Source organism: Mercenaria mercenaria, chromosome 5, assembly GCF_021730395.1.
Source record: "Mercenaria mercenaria strain notata chromosome 5, MADL_Memer_1, whole genome shotgun sequence".
In the NCBI taxonomy this organism is placed as follows: domain Eukaryota; kingdom Metazoa; phylum Mollusca; class Bivalvia; order Venerida; family Veneridae; genus Mercenaria; species Mercenaria mercenaria.
The window spans coordinates 13,411,968-13,434,751 of NC_069365.1; the positions used below are offsets into that span (position 1 = coordinate 13,411,968).

Consider the following 22,784-nt stretch of genomic DNA (forward strand, 5'->3'; position numbering starts at 1 on the left):
CTTTAGACTTCACCTGACTCTCTTGACACTTCACCTGACTCACCTAACATTTCACCTAACACTCTTGACACTTCACTTGACTCTCCTAACACTTCACCTGACTCTCTTGACACTTCACACGACTCTTAACATTTCACCTGACCTTCCTGACACTTCACCTGACTCTCATTCGACTTCACCTGACTCTTCTAACACTTCACTTGAATCTCTTTACACTTCATCTGACTCTCTTGACACTTCACCTGACTCTCCTAACACTTCATCTGACTCCCTATACACTTCACTTGACTCTTTAACATTTCACCTGACCTTCCTGACACTTCACCTGACTGTACACTTCCGCCAAGAATGACACTTCACCTGACTCTCCTAACACTTCATCTGACGCTCTTGACACTTCACCTGACTCTCTTGACACTTCATTTGACTCTCCTGACACTTCACTTGACTCTCTTGACACTTCACAGGACTCTCTTGACACTTCACCTGACTCTCTTGACACACACCTCTCTTTTACACTTCACCTGACTCTCTTTAGACTTCACCTGACTCTCTTGACACTTCACCTGACTCACCTAACATTTCACCTGACACTCTTGACACTTCACTTGACTCTCCTTACACTTCACCTGACACTCTTGACACTTCACCTGACTCTTAACATTTCACCTGACCTTCCTGACACTTCACCTGACTCTCATTAGACTTCACCTGACTCTTCTAACACTTAATTTGAATCTCTTTACACTTCATCTGACTCATTGGACACTTCACCCGATTCTCCTTACATTCCTGGCACATTTTCCAATATTCCACCTGACACTCACCCCAGCATTTCACCCTACGCTCCTGATACTACTCCTAACACTCCTCTTGACTTGTCTTCTGACACTCATCCTGACCCTCCTGGCACTTCTCCTGACTCTTCTGACACTCCTTCTGACTCTTCTCCTGACACACATCCTGACTCACTCAGGTATTTCTCCCACTCTTCTCATGAAACATGACACTTCACCTGACTGCTGACACTTCTGGCACTCCTCCTGACACTACTTTAAAACTCATCCTAACTCTCCTCCTAATTCATCCAAACACTTCTCCCCACACTCTTCTTCAAACTTCTTCTGAAACTTCTCCTAGCACTCCTGACATCTAGGACACTCCTCCAGAAACTTTAATCAGCACACCTGATATCTTAAGATCCTCTCCTGACACTCATTCACACACCTTCCAACACATCTCTTGATACTTTTCTCAACACTCCTCCTCACATACCTATATAACTACCCCTCACAAACACCTATTAGTCAGTGTTTACCTATCCAGTTGCAGCTCAATAAAATGGTTGCTATGAATATTGAACAAGGAGCTGCCTTCAATAAACGCTTGATGCCCCCAGTGGCATCCTTGTCGATAGATTTTGCACCTTATGGTTCAGGTAACTCTAAGGCTAAAATAAAGTTAATGTGAGGTCAGGTGATGTTTGAAGATGAGGAATGGTCACAGGTTACATCTGTATTAGTATCAATTCATTCTTGTAAGAGGTATTGATGCTAGACGAAACGGTCCCATTTGGTTAACCAAGAGATGGCCCATATAAAGCAACTTAAGTCCAAAATGAGGTCAAGGTCAAACTGAGGTCAGGTGATGTCTGAAGATGAGGAATGGTCACAGGTTACATCTGCATTAGTATAAAGTCATTCTAGTAAGGGGTATTGATGCTAGACGAAACTGTCCCATTTGGTTAACCTCGTACGGACGCACGGACAAACGAACAGACAGACGGATGGACAGGACAATCACTTTATGCCTCCCACATCAGCAGATGCTGGGGGCATAATAAAAACAACTGAACTATAGACAATACCATTTTTCTTGCAGATGAAGACCTGTTCCTTGCTACAATATTTATCATTCCACTGGTAGTTCCAGGCTGGTACCATTTCAGCACAGTCTTCAGGCTGGGCACCAAACATCACATTGTTAGGCTCACCTGGATGCCAGTTCAAATACCTGTTTGGTAAATTGTTTTGTGTAATAGTTTAGTCCCTCCACTTCTTCAACAATAAATTTCTAAAATCTTTCAGATGCGACTTTAAAATGAGACCTGATTGGGGAGCTTAAGGTATTGGACCCCTAATAGTAATGTTTAAAAAATGGCATTTGCTTGGTATATTCCTAAAGTTGACCATGTTTCGCACTGTGTTGCAAATTTTAAACAACTTTAACCGTGCCATTTTTTGTAAATTTTGTATAATTTATGGTATTTCCTCAAGCTCAAGTAGAGACAAATTTCAATGTGATGGCCACTATTAATGTTTGCAGAGAATTCATTACAGCATTAATTTTGATAAAAAAAAAAACCCATCAAACTATTGTTAAACAATTATTAAACACAAAATAAAACTGTAAATATCATTTTTTCTAGGGTGCCTCAAGTAAACAGATTTAATGAGACAGAATTCTAACTCCAACTTTGAAAAATTAATGTCGAATCCTGTGAGTCTGTTTTGAATTTTGCTCACTTCATTCAAAAATAACCTTGGGGCGGAAGTAAAACCTACCTGCATTTCTTCCACAATATGTAATCTAAAGAATGAAGGCAAAATAGAAAACTTTTACCGCATGTAACTTAGTATTTTAAAAGATGTCTAACTCTAACCTTTCAGATTCAGAGGTAAATTCACTTTGAACAGCAAGAAATCGCTTATAAAATGAAAATATTCCACTTTTGTACAATACATCAATAATAAGTCTTGAAAGAAGTAAAAACTTACTAGGAAAAAAGGAAAATATGGAGAGAAAAAATTTGGTCCCAGTGCAACCTACGCCCCCCTGAATATTGCAGTCTAAGTAGGTTTATGGTAGGAATTGAATACTCTTCAAAAAGGAGGTACTCTATTACAGGTCCAATACCTTAACCAAACAGCTACAAGTCACAAAACTTTTTTGTATTTAAAAAAAAATGAAGGATATAATCATCAAGGGACAAAATAAAATTATCTGTATATTCTACACATTGCTTTCTGTCTATGTCCCAGGTTCCACGAAAAGTCAACTGTACTTTTAAAATTAAAACAGAATCCACCATCTGTGGTTGATAGAAGGATAGACAGATGGATGAATAGGCAGGAAAATGTAGAAAACTAGAATGTGTCTGTAGGACACAGGGTGTGCCCCCCACTGGTACATTTGTCACAAAAAAGGGGCAATAATTCAAATGTTTGCAGTCTTAATGGGGTATAGCCTCAAAAAACATTTTATGAAAAGGATTCATTATTCTAGGCCATATACATTTTGAGCTATGAGCATCACAAACAAAAAATCCGCTATTTTTGCTATTTCAAGGGCCATAACTCTGTAATAAGCGCTAAGATTCTCAAGACGAATGCCAAGTGTGCAAGGTCACATCACAGTAAAGACTCAAGCAAGGTTTCATGAATTTATATCAAATACTTTTTGAGCTAGGCATATAATTAGGTGAAAATGTACATTTTTTTACTATTTTAGGGGCCATAACTTTAAAAATAGTGGGTGGAGCCAGCAAAAATATAAGAGGTGTGCAAGTTTATATCATGATAAAGACATATGCAAGTTTTCAACCAGTTATATTAAATACTTTTTGAGCTAGGTGTGTCACAAGGTGAAAATGTGCATTTTTTACTATTTCAGGTGCTATAACTGAAAATAGGGGGCAGACCCATATGAAAAATAGGAGGTGCACAAGTTTATATCATGATTAAGACTCAGGCAAGGTTTCATGAATCTATATCAAATACTTTTTGTGCTAGGCGTGTCACAGGGTGAAAATGTGCATTTTTGACTATTTCAGGGGCCATAACTCTGAAAATAGGGAGAGCAGCCAGACGAAAAATAGGAGGTGCACAAGTTCATATCATGATAAAGACTCATGCAAGATTTAATCAATCTATATGAAATACTTTTTGAGCTAGGCACGTCATAAGGTGAAAATGTGCATTTTGACTATTTCAGGGGCCATAACTCTGGAAATAGGGGGCAGACCATATGAAAAATAGGAGGTGCGCAAGTTCGTATCATGATTAAGACTCACGCAAGGTTTCATGTATCTATATCAAATACTTTTTTAGCTAGGCGTGTCACAAGGTGAAAATGTGCATTTTTTACTATTTCAGGGGCCGTAACTCTAAAACTATGGGGCGGAGCCAGACGAAAAATAGGAGGTGCGCAAGTTCATATCATGATAAAGACTCATGCAAGGTTTCAATAATTTATATCAAATACTTTTCAAGCTAGGCGCGTCACGAACTTCTGACGGACGCACGGACAAGACCAAATGTATATGCCTCCACCACTCATGGGGGGGGCACAACAATGTGTATATTCTCCACATTGTCTCTCTCCTACTTACCAAATTTCCTGAAAAAAAACAACTCATGTACTTTTTAAGTTATTGCAGATTCCAATTTTTGTCACTCTTTCAGGAATATTTGTTGCCATAGCAACCATGTTAATAAAATAAACAATTTTGCATATTTTCCATATAACCTTCTATCCATATATTGTTTCATAAAAAATGTCTTGTACCTTTTATGTTATTGCGGGATGCTTCTTTTCTGTGACAGAATGACAGACTGGGGGCAAACCAAAAGTTTTTCATACATGTGTCTCTGTGAAACAAATGAAACCAAAACTGTGGCCTACTTTAACCACAAGGGCATGATCTGAACAAACATGGCAGTCCATCAATTCACAATGGCACAATGCCAAATATCTAAGTTCATGGCATTATGGCGTTAGACAAGAAAATTTTTGAAGTACTTCCTATACAAGTCTAAGTAAAACAAATGAACCCTAGGGCATGGCCAATTTTTGCCCCAGGTGTATGATCTGAAAATACATCGTATAGAACAACCATACATTGCCACATGCGAAATATCCAAGCTAAAGGCATTACAGTTTTAAACAACAAAATTTTCAAAACTTTTCCTAAATGAATCTATATTAAAAATGTGACCATGACCTCTAGTAGCTATGTTTTTGATGAATCAGAACAGCCTGAATGATTTCTGTAATGGGTCACCCAAGGGGCATTTCCATTTAATTATTTGAAAATCTTACCAGCAGTTCCTGACGGGAAGATTTTTTGAAGTTCCCACTGCATACAAACTGGGAAAAGAGATCTTGCAGGATTAAGTTTTTTTGGAGAATGGAAAAACTTGATAGACTTTGGTAGCTGGTCTCTCAAGAAATATCTCTGTCAAGTTATTTTGAAATTAGGCAAGTGGTTTGAATTTTTTAAAGTTTTGCTCCAGTGCCATGGCAACAAGAGTTCCTTTGGTAGAAAACCATCCAAGTTTCATCAAGGCCAAGTTTATCAATTTCCACCAAACGGTTCCGGTTGAGACATCATGTGGATGTATAGAGGGACAACAGAATGGCTTATGATAGATGATAATTGATCAGAATAGATCACCCCAATCACATTGTGCTCAGATAAGCTAAGAAAAAGTACACAGTACCTGAATGGTGTGTTATCATTCCAGTGCCAGCCTCCTTCCTGTGTCTGGTCTGTAGCACCAATCCAAAAGTTCAGCTGTATAGAAGCATACTTTCCAGATGATAACACAGCTGTAACATAACATTGTATACAGATATAAAATTGTCAATAAAATCTAAAACAGGGGAACCATGGTAACTTTTTAATATGTGAGACTGTAAAAAATAAATGTGCCACACCATGAGAAAACCAACATAGTGCATTTGTGACCAGCATGGATCCAGACCAGCCTGTGCATTTGCTAACAGTTTTTGCATCCATACTGTCCGCTAACAGTTTCTCTAATTGCAGTAGAGTTTGAAAGCAGGCTGGTCTGGATGCATGCTGATCGCAAATGCACTATGTTGGTTTTCTCATGGTGCGGCTCAAATCCACTTCAGAAGTACTATATCCTTGGTTTTCTAACTAGAGATAAATATCAGTACCTTCTTTCTAAAGGTAAAAAAAAGTCCAAAAAAACTGAAATAGAAATGTAAACTGACATAAACTACTACCTTGAACGAAATTCTGTTCACTCACACCAGATATACTGAGTAGGTCCCCACCATTCTGCTGACAATAGGCTTTAGCTCCCTGCCATGTCTTTGGCAGTCCAAGAACCACTTGGTAACAGAAGTTATTACTGGTACTAGAGATCCAACCAAAACCACACTGCGGTGAAATCTGAGCTAGAATACAGATAGACCTGAATGTCACAGATTACAGCACCAGCCAGGAATTATCAGGCATCAAACTTTTCTGGACAATACACATGTTGCATGGTATCACCAGTTGGTAACAATGCTAAAGGAGGCAACTGCCAAAACATTTATAAGAAATATTTTACTTTTTGACTTACAGGATATTTCAACTGTATCATACAGCCTTCTTCAGGAAAGTGCCGAGTCAGTGGTGACATCACATGACACAATCAACCTGTTGTAAGCTAGTGGGGCTGGAGTTACCTCTAAAGGTATTATGCTCAACTACTGATGAAACATATACTTAACTGTTTTCCAGTAAAGATTTATAATGACTGGTCAAGTAAAATGTTGGAGCCTGTAATCAGATACTTCATTACAATTACATTCCATACTTGCACAACTACTACTTTCATTATACAGGAGAAGTTATTATTTACTTACTAGGTACAGGTGGGCCTGATGGTGGCAGTATCACCTTAGGAACTGAAAATAAAATTGTTTAACATATTTACATTTCTTGTAATTTCAAGATCAGATCTACTTATCAAACCAAGCAATAAGTATTGAATAATTTTACAAATAAGTGAATACATTTCTATTAAATGGAGAAGTTATAAATACTTCTTTCAGATAGAGAAGTAAACTGCCAATGTGCTCAATTCAAAGAAATATTATATATAGTTTATTTGATAAAAGTGACAATAGAATAAGACATAACTGTGTATGGTGTGAAAGTCTAAAGGTTATGATTAAGCTGCTCTATCTATGTAACAGGTGCATTAAACATAAGAAAGCTAAAACTACTTCCTATTAGCAAACTAACCAGCATTTTTCTCACAGATGAACCCCTGCTGTATTGAGCAATTTCCATCATCCCATGATCCTGTATAATCCCTACGTCCTCCGATAATCTGAATACATTCCTGTCCATTCTTGTAATCGTCTGGTTCATTAGGGTAAAAATTGGTTTCATTAGCCTAAGGAACAAAACAAAACATACTACAAGGTGATGTTGAGAAACATTTTTTGTGCAACTTATCAATATTTAAGCCTCTTAAAGTCCATGGTGGTATTCAAATCATTTTTGGATACAAAAATCCAAAATGAGCAAAAAAAATTTCCATAAAATTATTTGTAATTTTGTTCAGAGGATACAGTTTTGTCTAAGGCCCTGTTTGTGTCTTCACTTTGGTTGTTTTTTTTAGCTTTAATACAGTTTCTATCAGTATTTCAGTATTGAATCGCACATAAATCAATGGTGGATGAATGTCTTCAGACACAATGTCTTCTATGCAATCAACATAAAGAGCACAATATTATGTACTACAAGGAACCAAACGCACTCTCTCTATTCATACTCTTGTGCTTAAGCTATAAAGTTAACTGGTCTAGCACATCCATTTATAATCTAATCTATAAAATTCATAGTTAAGTTTTCATAATCACTGTACAAACTATTTAAGACAAGAGCACCACCTTGCAGGTGCAGACACTCATCTGATTTTTTTGTCTCTGTATAATAGAAATATTGTCCTACCCATGATTTTCTTAGTTCAAAAGGGGCCATAATTCTGGCAAAAAGCAATGTAGAGTTACAGTACTTGCTGTGCAGAGTCAACTTTTAATGGCGAATAACTGCTCCAAGTTTTAAAGCAATAGATTTGATTTTTAAGGAGAAAAGTTAACAAAACATAAAACTTGACCAAGAAATCTGATATTTTCTAAGTCCAAAAGGGGCCATAATTCTTGCAAAAAGCAGGATGGAGTTATGTTTCTTGCTATACAGAGTCAGCTATTGATGGTGAACAAGTGTTGCACGTTTTAAAGCAATAGATTGGACAGTTAAGAAATTAAGTTTAAAATCTGACCTTAACATAAAATTTAACCAGGCAATACCAACACCAACACTGACACCAACAATAACTCATCATATCTTTCAAAAAATCAGATGAGGTAAAAATAACTTCATAGAACTTTTTTAACTTTTCAACTCTTATCAGACCTTACTTGTATGTACTATTACACTGCCAAAAATCTGTTTGATTTCACTAGAGATCTATCTATAACACATGCACAACCTACCCAGTATTGTCCAGGAGTTGAACCATCCACCCATCTGAAGACATCATTAGATTTATCATACTTGAGTCCTATCCATGCTGTAACAATCTTTGATTGCTGAACTGAAAAACATACAGTATAATGTACTTTGGGCCCATGTTCAGCTGAGAGATACACCAACAATATTTGAGTGCCACTGTCCGAAAACCAAGGTTAGAACTTTGAGACCAGTACCGGTATTGAGCAAGATCAGCCTGTGCTACTGTGCAGTCTGATCTGGATCCATACTGTCTGCTTACCGGATGCATATTTATAAGTGCTGATCAGGAACTGATTAACAACAATATGGATGCAGAGACAAACTAACAGTATAGATGTGCACTGATCTGAATTCTTGCTGGTCACAAAGCCCTGATTTTGGTTTTTGCACAGCAGTGCTCATTTACACTTTCTAAGAATTTATACTCATTTCCAATCATTGTATTAGTACAGAACCTGTACATGTTGCAAATACCTTTATGACAGTAAGTGTTCAGTAGGAAATATAAACTGTAATAATTTCAAAACTTAAGATTTCATTCTACCTACTCCTGAATACTAAAAAAATAAAGAATAAAACTAATGTATGCTGATACTAAACAGAATAAATTTTCTGGTTTATTAAGTGAACTGAAGGTCGTTAAGCTCACTGCTTTATTACCCACATTTTTTTTTTTTTTTTTTTTTTTTTCTAGTTGTGGGTAACCCCGTTTATTATCTCCGTAACCGGTATAATAGGGGTCGGAGAACCATCCGCCTATTAACCTTACAATATCCAATACATTCAAATATTTAGATATATAATAAAAGTTACTACATACATACACAGTACCATACATAATACCATATTTACAAACAGTTGATGTTATTCACTAATTTTTCTGGCACATAAAAACAATTTTGTGATGAATGTATGATGCTTTTTGTGTAAAAAAAGGAAATAAATTATAAAAACAGTTGATGATATTTCTAATTAAGATAATAAATATTACCCACATTTTTGACAACAATATTTTTTCCTATATAATTAAGCAAAATATAGCTAAAATACAATCTGAAATGTAAGAATTATATTGCAAAAAGAACATTAGTGCACCAATATGAACTTTCAAAACATCTGATATCATGACTAATTCTGTTTTTCTAAATGTATTTTTCATTTTGCACAAACTACAATACAAGTTTCATTAGTCTCAAATCCAATATGTCATCATCCAGCCGCAGTAAGTATTCTAATTCAAGAACATACCAGTCACAAATGACATCTCGTATGGGTTTCCAATGACAACCAGTTGTGCTCCAGAGCTCTTGCAAAAGTCATTGGCATCATACCAGTTCTTCAAGGACTGGTTACGAACTGGTCCAAAGTAGTAGCACTCTCCTCGGAACAAAACCCAGTCATGATCACAAATGTAGTTTACTGAAAATATATATAATATAATGTTGTAAAACTGACTTTTAACTGTATCAAGACATCTCATTTTTTATTGCAGTAAATATTTCCTTGCATGTTTTTTCTCACGATGCACATCTGAACATCAAACAAAGAGCTAATGCATTTAATATAACCTTCTACAAGGAGGAAACAGTAAGACATTTGTCAATAACACCTCTACGAAATAAATACTGCTTTTATATATTACCTTCAGATAAATTATAAATCTACATGAACAATGAAACAAGAAACACACCTGGCGGAACTGTAGGGTTGAAGGGAACTGTTGTGATCGACATCTCACAGAAGAAAGCTGTTGGCTTAAAGCAGTAGACATTGGACCATCTAGAATCCATTAGACCTGAATAATTAAAATTATAAAGAAAATTGAAAATGTTATTACAGTTTGGATTAAAAACAAAATACACACTATACTGTTTATATAGACCAAATACATTCAACAATTAAAATAGACTCAACAATTTAAAAGATTTTTACAAATTACATTTGGATAAGCTGAAGCAAAACCTGTGATACAGTTAATATTTTACATATATTTGACATTTCTTGTATGCCAGACAGGATTTTTCCATGCATTTGTGGTGCAGGAAAAACTCATCTTACGTTCAAGGGTGTAAGATGACTCACATGCTGCTTTTTATGAATGAATGCGTAAATTCATTCCTTACTATGATAAAATAGTGCTTAAAAGAATAGTATTTGTTTTATTTTATTTCTTCTATAAATATATTCGCATCTTTTTCTTCTTCTATAAATTGAAGGTGCGAATGGAAATATCTCAGACTGGCTCTTGGGTAACTGTTTTGTGGTAACTCGGCAGAGACTTGTTATTGCCAATATTTCCATACGCACCTTCAACCAGTGAAAGATTCTTATAATCAGATAGAAAGTTTCAGCTAAAGACATGTAAGGGAAAGTGCTGACACTCCCTGGTGACTATCTCTTTTTTGAAAATCTGATGTCTGAAAAATCTTTGTATGTGTGAAATTATTTAAGAATTGGGCAAGAAGTTTCTGACAAGATGTTTTAAAGATCCCACTATATGCATACAATACATTAATAGGGAAACTGGTGGTCACATTTTTAGTCGAAGCAGAATAATCTGAACAATCCTGGTGCATAGTATCCCAAAGATCAATACTGAGAGCTTCAAAATTGTGTCAGCATTTTCTCATGAGATTTTTAAATTTCATACTACATACATATAAGGAAAAATACTGTGCTTCACAGTGGACAAGTTTAAAGCAGATCATAATAATCTGAACAGTCTTTGGACAGAGTTATCAATTTATTTTAAACAAACTAATGCTTTATGAGATTATTGTTTCTTTCCGAAGGAACATTTCTTTGAAATTATTTGAAATTAGGACTAGAAATTAAGTTATTGTCATTTGAAAAGCTTTCTGGTGGCTCCTATGTACTGCTTACTCGAACTGTGCAAGCAATTTTGCAATAGGACTCTACAAGGAGCAGCCATGCCAAGTTACATAAATTTCTACTGATGGCATTGCAGGAGATGTAGTATGAAGAATAGAGCAGCCAACAGACAGATACAGACAGTGACCACAATAACTCACCTGGAGCAGGTTGTAATCTGGCCCCATGTTCACAAAACATTTTCAGTCTCAGCTGAGTTTGATAATGAAACTTTATTTGTCATTCATATCTAAATAGCATATTTAAAACTAAATTTTAAGTTAATAACTATTTTCAAGTGGCTATTCAGAATTGACTGTCAGTCTCATTTTGAACTTAACCTTGAAGTTTAGTAAAACTGATATTAGAATTTCAAACTCAAACTAAGATGAGACCAAAAAATGTTTAGTGAACACGGGGCTGGTGAGCTAAAAATGTATCTTTTGTAAAAGACCAAAAAGCATCTTTATGTATATAGCCAAAACATTCAATATCTTTCAAGGTAAAGGCAATAATTATGCTTGTAATAAATTATGAGAACATTTTTACCTTTCACTATAAGTCCACAATCAAATCTTTTGGCAATCGGCTTTGGAAAATTTCTGTCCCACAGTTGGTAAGAACTTGCATTTTTTGTTAATCTTCCATCTAACCATTGCAAGGTATCTGACTGATTCATATCTAAATTGTAACAAGACTTATTAGCTGAGAATGAGGTCAGCAGCAAACAATGAAAAGCTGAAAAAGAGCACATTATGAACAAGGCTTTAGTTTTGTTTAACAAAGGTGGGAGGAGATGACAATATCGAGAAACAAATTAGTTTTTTTAATGGGGTTAAGCGGGGAGTAGGGGAACAGAGATATAATTAATACAGTAATACAAGACAGGAGGGGGGTGGGGTGACAACAGGATACTAATAGATGATTATTCTAGGATAGAATTCCTAGGTTGACGTACCATCATATGACCTAAGCTTTCATGTTTAAAAGAAAATAAAAACACTTCCGATTATAAACACAAGTTTATTTTTCGTTTAGGGTAAGTGTGGATTGAAAGACGGTCATAGTGGCTTACAACTTCAAACGTTAAATGGCGACTGAAGTTGAAAATCCTCACAAAGGGTGCGACCCGGGCATGCCTTAGATAATTTGAACCTCGTTGCGCCAAAGCCAGGTAGAACCAGGCACCACCTTTGGTACCATATAAAAACCAGGTACTTCCATGTACCATTTACAAACCAGGTACCCATTTTGTACCATATACGAACCAGGTACTTCCATGTACCATATGGTACTACCATGTACCATATACGAACCCGGTACCCATTTTGTACCATACACGGACCAGGTACTTCCATGTACCATATACGAACCCGGTAGCCATTTTGTACCATATACGAACCAGGTACTTCTATGTACCTTATACAAACCAGGTACCCCTTTGGTACCATACAATAACCAGGTACACCATGTACGAACCAGATACCATTGGCGCAACATAAACCTAATAACAACAAATGTAACCTATGTAAATGGTTGAGCAACTATAAGAACGCCTAGCCCTTTTCGCTCTCTGGCCAATTCTTATATGCTCGAAAAAATGAACCAGAAAAAATTGAATTTTGAACCCACGAGTGTCACCAACCCCGGTAAATGGCGGCAGCTGGTCAGGGACCCATGAGTATGCAAAAAGATTTAGTAATTGACAGTTAACAACTCAGTATGGCATGCCCTAGTCGCACCCAGACGTAAGAACTTTCCGCCAGTATGACAGAAGAAAGATTAGAAGAGAGAAAATAAATAAAAGAGATGAAAGTAAAAGAAAATATTTAGAGTTTAAAGTTATAAGTTCTGGTACCGGCTTAAGATAACAAGCTAAGCAATTTTAAAATGACAAACAGGAATATATGTATCTCCTTGACGCACTCACTTCACATCATTTATAACTGTCACCATGTACATCTGATTTGCAAATGGTATAAGTAATCATAATCATAAACTAGGCAAAATGTCTTAGAGTCAAGTGTTTCAAATAAGCACCTTTAAACCTAAGTAAAAGTTAACAAACAGGAATATATGTATCTCCTAAACGCAGGCACTTCACATCATTTCTAAATGTCACCATGTACATCTGATTACAAATGGTATAAGTAATCAAAATCATAAATTAGGCAAAGATGTCTTAAAGTGTCAAGTTCTTTAAATAAGCACATTTAAACACAAGTAAAAATTAACGCTGGTGAATGTTAACGGTCAATATAGATATTTTGAACCAGTACAGAATACATTTCCATCACAGTGTCACTGGTTTCATCGTATCCTGTGATCCTTCCGAATAAGGCTGAATGATATAATCATTGGCTTCTGAGCGATACTATGATGTTGAACTTCAAAAGTAGCATATTGTGTCGATTCTGTCTGGTTATAGCGTTTCTTGACTCATGTGCTTTAACATCTGATGCCATAAAAAGTAAAGCATTCTGAAAGAGTGAGAAAAACTCGGCAGCAAAAAAGTAACAAGAATGTTGCAAAAATAGGCAAGTATTGCATATAACGTGTAACTGCCTTAATACTTTACCATTATAATTATTGATTGAAAATCTATAGTATCATAAAACAAACGAAATAGTGTTTAAATTATGCTAAAAAAGGGGTGCGGTGGGCGGGTTGTTCTTAAAACGGCCTCGTGCTGAATGGCAAATCGGAAGCACGGCAAACACGTGACTTTACTTATAAATTATCGTCTGCTACGAAATCTCGCGATACATACCATAGCAACGACTTAGCGTTATGACAACCGATGCCAAATTACAAACAAACAATTAAATTGGAATTTAGCCAGAATAAACAAGATTAATTGGAAGGATTAATCTATATTATTCTAGGATAGAATTCCTAGGTTGACGTACCATCATATGACCTAAGCTTTCATGTTTAAAGAAAATAAAAACACTTCCGATTATAAACACAAGTTTATTTTTCGTTTAGGGTAAGTGTGGATTGAAAGACGGTCATAGTGGCTTACAACTTCAAACGTTAAATGGCGATTGAAGTTGAAAATCCTCACAAAGGGTGCGACCCGGGCATGCCTTAGATAATTTGAACCTCGTTGCGCCAAAGCCAGGTAGAACCAGGCACCACCTTTGGTACCATATAAAAACCAGGTACTTCCATGTACCATTTACAAACCAGGTACCCATTTTGTACCATATACGAACCAGGTACTTCCATGTACCATATGGTACTACCATGTACCATATACGAACCCGGTAGCCATTTTGTACCATACACGGACCAGGTACTTCCATGTACCATATACGAACCCGGTAGCCATTTTGTACCATATACGAACCAGGTACTTCCATGTACCTTATACAAACCAGGTACCCCTTTGGTACCATACAATAACGAGGTACACCATGTACGAACCAGATACCATTGGCGCAACATAAACCTAATAACAACAAATGTAACCTATGTAAATGGTTGAGCAACTATAAGAACGCCTAGCCCTTTTCGCTCTCTGGCCAATTCTTATATGCTCGAAAAAATGAACCAGAAAAAATTGAATTTTGAACCCACGAGTGTCACCAACCCCGGTAAATGGCGGCGGCTGGTCAGGGACCCATGAGTATGCAAAAAGATTTAGTAATTGACAGTTAACAACTCAGTATGGCATGCCCTAGTCGCACCCAGACGTAAGAATTTTCCGCCACAAAATAACAAAGAAATAACTTAAATTTCTTTTTATTTCCCCCAATATTCTTACAATACTAGTTATAGAACACGTTCATTCAATGAATCCCATGGTAATATTCCAAAACGGACTGAACTGTTATTATCCGAGAGCAAGCAATTGTATCGCGTGCTTTAAGCCCTAAAGACACACACTTCTCTTGCACCAGCAAGCGACGGACAAATTACTGTGTAACTTCGGGTTAACCTTATAAAGTCTCCGATTATTCTTCGTTAAAAAGATGACATTTATACTGAATGTGTGACATGCAAATCCTGGGTGTATGACATATGACAACGAGCGCCACCTACATAAAACCTTATGGTACTTCCATGTACCATATACGAACCCGGTACCCCATTGGTACCATACACAAACCAGGTACTTCCATGTACCATATAAAAACCAGGTACCCATTTGGTACCATACAGTAACCAGGTATTTCCATGTACCATATACTTACCAGGTACCCATTAGCCATAAGGACGGATCCCAAGATTCCTTTTCTAGCTAAATCAGTAGCCTTGCAAATACAAAAACTATGCGTTTAAAAGTTTTAAAAAGTCTTAACCTACGGAAAGATGTGCACTTGCGCAATATCACCGGAAATTGATATCGAGTAGCGTGATTACCATTTTTTTTTTTTTTTTTTTTTTTTTTATTAACAAATCGTGGGCCTTCCCAACTCGAACTTGCCTTCGAATGAGTTAGGGCCGACTCAGTTGTTAAATTCAAAAGGTATACTGATCGTATCCGAAGTATAACAACGATTAGTTTCAAATGAATGCATTATGATTTGAACCGAATTGATACGTTCCAGAACAATGTTTTTAAATTGTATTGTTACATTGTGTTTCGCCGACGCGAAATAGTCAAGAAAAACATACAAACAAAGAAAAAGAAAACCATACAACTAGTTAGAACAAGGTCCGGAAAGTTTGGACCAATAACCATTATATTAAACAAATTCCAAGTATTACCCTACAAGACCAAGTATGTTCAAGTTTTTAGAAGTGATACAAAGTACTATTCAAGTTAGCAATGTATTATAAAATGCCTCGAATATCAAAACTTCGATTTTGAATAAAGTACTGTAATATCACATTATCATGTTGTATGTTTTCTTATTGTTTCATTATACTGTTCGTCTTCAAATAATTTGAAATGCTGCTGTACCAAATATCGCATTAGACTTATATATTGTTAAAATTTAAATTATTAGGGATGCATATTAGTTTTCAACTGTCAGACCGTTAGTTAGATCGCTCGCCCGCCACGTCAACTTTGTGCCTGAAGACGCCTTACTCGCGAAGCACTGCACCCAGGATGCTCAAACTTCACATGCTGAAAGTACTTATTGAGTATACGACCCCCGCGACCCCGGGGTCACCAGGTCAAAGGTCAGGGCCACAAGACCAAAGCGCTATGGGCACCATCCAACACCAGTGACAGCTCATGTTTTTATTTATTTATTTATTTTTATAAAGAAACTAGCACCCGTATAAATATATATGTGGGCAATATCCCTACTCGCGTCAAACACTCTGATGACCAAAATAAATGAAGCAATTTCCGATTATTTCACGGATTGGACATAAATTCAAATAAAACTTAAATTTATCAGAAGAGGAATTCAATTCTTCATTGCCTTATGTAAAAATAAAAAATTACAAATTGTTCTGATGATATAAACCTATATTTGTACAGTACTGTGCCTACCCGCAGGCGATAAAACCAGTAACTTATATATGACTGTGAACCATTATTTTGATCCTTAATATAACAGTTTTGACGTTTGGACTGCCAATCACAAACATACAACAATCCGACAGTCGAATTATTTTGACTGACAAGAACTGCTTATCCCTATATTTTCTAAAAGCAACAATAATAAAATCAACTCAAACTTACCAAAACGTTACGACATCTTGTTAATACACTTTATGCTAAGTCGCAAAAATTCTATTTATAGACTCGTCAGCCAAATAGGGTGATCAAAATGATTTACCTAGCTATATTTAGATCTGAATTACTATTTTTACTGAATAACACTACCGAGATAACGGACCAATCCATTATTAATCAAGGAAAGTGCACTACACAGTGTATGTACTTTAACATGTGTAAAATTTTGCTAAATAGCAGTTAACGCTAAGTTTTTAAATTGCTGCAATACGTTCATTATTTAATATTTTCCCATTCTGATTTTTGCATTTTGCAGTCCAACATCTGAGCTTTATGCATATAGTATGTTACATTTATTTACTTTTTGGACAAACGAAAAATTAAAGAACGCGCTGTATAAATTCGTAAGCATGCAATTTCATTAAAATCGACCGTTTTTGTAGAATTGTGTCTGTATTTCTTTCATTATCTTATTTTAGCTGTTATAGAATTCAAACTTTATCATTTCACAAGTGGTGATAGAAATATTAAACTTTTAATAGTAAAACGAAGGTACCATGCGCGCGTTGTATATATACGCGGCGCATACGGATCGCGATGTTTTCTGTTTATTACTTGCGCAAAGCTGACACTTGCAACTGTGTTCGTCTGGTTGATTACTAAATTTCTGCTCTACGGGTATTTCCTATAAAGGGCTCTTTCACGTACCTACTGCTTGCTACGGTCACCCGCCGGTCAATGCGTGTCCTCATAGCTACCTATTCTAATTTATAAACAAACGTGGTGACCTAACTTTTGTGGGCAATAAATTTATTTGTTTAAAATATTTTGATAAAATTTCACGCAATTCCGATTTATAGGATACTGACTAATTTTAAATGGATTCAGCAGTTCACGCAATTTGTCTGGCTGAATTAAGGTATGTAACGTATCCCTTCGACGTTCGATTGAACCAATATTGTATTAACAGTTGTTTGAACGACATTCTATCGTACCGGTGTTTGAAACCTAGGAGTGAAATCCACTAACTCCACCGCACCCTTCAATTCGCCCCTACTTATTTTTATATATAGATATATATATACATTGTGTGTGTTAAGCTCGAATGAACATGCAAAGTAATAACATTCTAAAGTAAACATGTAGTATTAATATTCTGCATCATAAAATCTGAGTAATAAAAAAGTCTCATTTCCTTTGTTTACGCGGTCCTATGTACCGCAATTTGAAACTGAATTGTAATCTGTGGTAATCGCTTGATCACTACATTCAATAAAGGACAGAATTTTCTGTCTTCCTATTACGAAATGACTGCTGACACACGAGACCGTGAGACTCAAATAATTTGCTGGAAGTCGATAAAATTACCTCTAACATTCTCCATCCCATCTGCGGCGTTTCTCTTATACCTTGCCGGTACCCAACACTTCTTGTTTTTTGCCACGTGGCATAACTATCGCTTAGCATATTTGGTATTTATGTCTTGTTCTTAAAACGGCCTCGTGCTGAATGGCAAATCGGAAGCACGGCAAACACGTGACTTTACTTATAAATTATCGTCTGCTACGAAATCTCGCGATACATACCATAGCAACGACTTAGTGTTATGACAACCGATGCCAAATTACAAACAAACAATTAGATTGGAATTTAGCCAGAATAAACAAGATTAATTGGAAGGATTAATCTATATTATTAAAAAAACGTAAAAAAAAAAACAAATTTGGAGCAGGGGGAGATAATGTGGTAGGGAGTGACAGGATACTAAGTGACAGTACTAAGGAAAACAAGAAAGTAAAATTAAAAGGGAGGGCAGACAGAATGGAAGGCAAAGATATGTATGAAAATTATTTTGATATTCCCCCTTCAACTTTACAGCTAATTTATATAAAAAATGTCTAAGTTTAGAAAGGAAGATAATTTTACCAAAATGATATTAAGAGTTATGAAACGTATGTTTTACTATTGATAACTATGATGGCAAAGACAAATGTAGAGTGTTATTGACTTGCAATGTTACTGAGAAACTAGTTTGACAACAACAGCAAACAGAACTTTGCTGAAAACTATGACTAAGCATTAAAAGGGCATAATTTTATGAAATTTATGGAAACAATGTCATTCAGTTTGTATTATCATGGCAAAGAAGTATGTGATGTATCATTCAGATATGTTTGCAGTTATTGAGACACAAACTTGCTAACAACCACAAAAACAAATTTGTTGAAAATAAATGACTCAAAGTGAAAGCAAGAGTTACTGAACCTATATCATTCATCTGGTATCATATGATGGTAAACAAATGGTCAAAGGAAGTTTCAAAGCCATATGTCATACAGGTTTGGCAAAATATGGACTGGTATGAAAAATTTAAATAATTTCAAAGTCAAAAAAGGGCCATAATTCAGCCAAAATAGTTGACAGAGTTATGTTCTCTTGCCGTAAGATGGAAATCATGATAATAAGCAAGAGTTCAAAGTTTCAAAGCCACATGTCAAATAGTTTTGACAAAACATGTACTTGTACAAAAACTGAACCAATATCCAAGTCCAAAAAGGGCCATAATTCAGCCAAAATACTTGACAGAGTTATGTTCATTTGCCTACAGGTAGAGACTTATATAATAAACAAGTGTTCAAAGTTTCAAAGCCACAAGTCAAATAGCTGTTACAAAACATGGACTTGTACGAAATCTGAACCAATTTCCAAGTCCAAAAAGGCCATAATTCAGCCAAAATACCTGACAGAGTTATGTACTCTTGCCCACAGGTAGAGACTGTTATAATAATCAAGTGTTCAAAGTTTCAAAGCCATATGTCAAATAGTTTTTTTTATAAAACATGGACCTGTACGAAATCTGAACCAATTTCTAGGTCCAAAAAGGGCCGTAATTCAGCCAAAATACTTGACAGAGTTATATACACTTGCTTACAGGTAAAGACTGTTATAATAAACAAGTGTTTTAAGTCTGAAGTAAGTATCTTTGATGGTATACAACATATTACCATTTCAAAAAAACATTAACAAACACTGACTCTATAGTATAGCTCTCCATATACTTTGAATAGTTGAGCTAAAAACTGGTAATGCTTGCAGACTAAAATCTGAAGAAGCAACATTACCTGAAAATCCGAGCCATGCCCTATTCACTTTCAGTGAATTCAAAGTGACATTGATGAAAGACTGTTCCTGTTGACTGCAAAACAAAGTATAAGGTACAGTTTGTAGGGTGCTACTCAAGAAGTGTTTGTTTTCTTCCTTGAAATCATTATATTTTGTGGTTAAGTATTTTGTGGTTTCAGGCAACACAGAAATTTCGTTGGGACATGAAATCACATTCTTTAAAGAGCGACATAAAAATAAAATTTAACTTGTTTGTTGGAGTTAAAACTGCTATTTAATGTCAAACGGAAAGGTCTTTTAAACTTATAAACTGTAAAACAAAACTCAACCAAATAAAAAAAAAGTCAAGCAAAAACATTTAAAAATTTGACCTTGTTCAATTGCACCCAACATCTGTGTGAAGTTTAGACCAAGTATCTGAATAAGTTTTGGGGACAGTAATTTCCATGCAAAATTTTAATGTTGCATTTTCCAAGTTAAAAATGGGGCATAATTTTGCCAAAATACAATTAAGAGTTACGGAACATGTATTTTCACCATGTTTTATCCACCTCAATAACTTGTATAAAGACTGTATAAAGTTTAAATTCAAAACTTGTACTAACAGTGGAAAAAGTAATTTGTATTCAACACTTGAACACTTTGTCAAAATTTATGTAAGAGTTATAGGACCTGATGCTGCAACCTTGTGTTAATACCTGAAAGATGAGTATGAAGTTTAAACATAGTATCTGTAATGGTTTAAAACATGGTAACTGTACTCTTTGAAGAACTTTCATCATATTTTCAAAGTTAAAAAGGGGCATAAATCTAGAAATACTGCAGATAGTTCGGCATCTAACAAAAATTTCCAAGTTAGAAAAGGGCCACTATTCACGAAATACACATATTTCTGGTAGAGTTGTAGAACTTATCACACAAATAGACATCTTCACCTTGAGCAAGTACAGCAACATTTCACTTGAATATCTTAATGAAGAAAATGTTTGACATCACAAAAACTTCAAAATGCAGAGGCCAATGCTATAGCTGTCCTTATTCTTCTAACAGTCAAGCTAAAAATGATTTGTTAACAGTTTCTATTCAATTTTACGACAGATATATTTACTTATCCAGCACCTACACTAGGTTGCTACTACCAGAAACAATACCAATTTAATTTATCACCTAGCACTGAAAACGAGTTGGGAAATCAGTTGTGGCCAGGGATAGCTAGAACTATAGTCCAGCTATTACCACAATGCTACTGACTCCCTAATAGAAGACTATCTTTTTAAGTTTAATTACGATCCATCCGCCCTTTCAGACACAATGAAGCATATAAATGCCATGTAGAGTATAGACCGCCCTAATAGAAGACAATTTTTATTACCTATTTATAACAAGCAGAGAGGCTCCAGTACTCTCACAGTATGTTTTAGCATCAAACCAAGTTTTCTTGGCAGTATCTACAACATTAGGATCATAACATCTGTCCTGATTCTGCAACCATCCAGCCGGACATACACCTACAAGTATGACAAATAGTAAGCATTACAAAAGTGATATATCAGTAAATGCAATTTATATATTCAATTGGAATGCATCAAACTTAACAGATAGAACAAAAGCAAACTTCCTTTAAGGCATGAATATCTCTAACCATCTATGTTTATGAAAATGTTTTTATCATATATATTTTTCTGTCTGAAATATGGCCTGTACAAAACACAGTGTTTTTTCCTGCTTGTCTGTTTGCTGTGTGTGTGTGTGTGTGCACGCAAAGCTGTGGTTTGCAGTGTAGGGAGGCTTCGTTTTTGGTACATGGCATTACCTGTTGAATATTAATCCTTGCTTTTTTCCCTGACACCCACCCTCCTTTTACCTACCCATACCCAACACAAACAAACTTAACTTTTTATTAAATGGTATTAAAATATGGTATTATAATGACTTACCTAGAGACCTGTTACATATAAACTTGAGTTGTGTATCACAAACATAGTTTCTCCAGGCCCACCCATCAATAGGAGATGCAGCTGAACAGGTAGAGCCGTTCTTTCTACAAACACAAGGACAGTTTGAATCAAAAATAGAAGTTCCTTCAAACATTGATGAAATAATTGTTGAACTAAATTAAAGTGTATAAAATATTATTTTTGCCGATTCCCTGAATTTTAGTATCAATTTTCTGCTTAAATGACCTAGTGCTTAAGGTACTTTGTCTAGTAATTTGATTTGCCTGATACAAGTGGAAAATAAAGCAGCTTTCACAAATGGAATATTCAAGTCATTAAATGAGCCACACCATGAGAAAACCAACATTATATTAAGTGCATTTGCGACCAGCATCCACAGGCTGGTCTGGATCCATGCTTGTCGCAAATGCACTATGTTGGTTTTCCAATGGTGCGGCTCAAATATCTATTATAACATGATCCAAAAAATTTCCTACATAATCACATAGGAAAATAAGTGGTATATTATTCTAAAAGATTGTAAGATTTTTTCAATGGTGGTAGGTGCAGATATGAATATCTGACTTGACAGCAACTGTTTGGCAGTAACAGGGCTGTGCTTTGATCTCTGTGAACTTCTAAACGAGCAAAATTGCTCAAGTATAACAGATTCAACAGTAACGTCATAAAAATATGACATCATACACGTTAAAATCATAATGCTGGGCCAAATTACAAAATGTCTTCATTTTTTGTTGAATAGTTCTATTCACAAGTAATTGTTAAATTCCTAGTTTATAAATATAAAAACTCTGAACTGTAATGACCTATAGACTGAATACTAATCTGCAGTTCAACAGTTAGTGTGAAATTTTTGCATGGTTATAAT

The 22,784-nt window shown here is 35.6% G+C and overlaps 1 protein-coding gene across 3 annotated transcripts in view; it reads right to left on the reverse strand.

Annotated features, from left to right (window-relative positions):
* The window catches only part of LOC128556876 (uncharacterized), a 135,546-nt gene that overhangs the window by 83,240 nt on the left and 29,522 nt on the right, over positions 1-22,784 (reverse strand). For all 3 annotated transcript variants that reach the window (XM_053542708.1, XM_053542706.1, XM_053542707.1), the window contains exons 7-18: positions 21,896-21,999; positions 21,331-21,466; positions 19,958-20,031; positions 11,744-11,875; positions 10,014-10,118; positions 9,572-9,742; positions 8,305-8,405; positions 7,046-7,199; positions 6,664-6,705; positions 6,034-6,207; positions 5,502-5,610; positions 1,868-2,013 (exon numbers count right to left, since the gene is read on the reverse strand). In XM_053542708.1, coding sequence (XP_053398683.1) covers positions 1,868-2,013; positions 5,502-5,610; positions 6,034-6,207; positions 6,664-6,705; positions 7,046-7,199; positions 8,305-8,405; positions 9,572-9,742; positions 10,014-10,118; positions 11,744-11,875; positions 19,958-20,031; positions 21,331-21,466; positions 21,896-21,999 — 1,448 coding nt within the window. The remainder of the gene's footprint in view (positions 1-1,867; positions 2,014-5,501; positions 5,611-6,033; positions 6,208-6,663; positions 6,706-7,045; positions 7,200-8,304; positions 8,406-9,571; positions 9,743-10,013; positions 10,119-11,743; positions 11,876-19,957; positions 20,032-21,330; positions 21,467-21,895; positions 22,000-22,784) is intronic.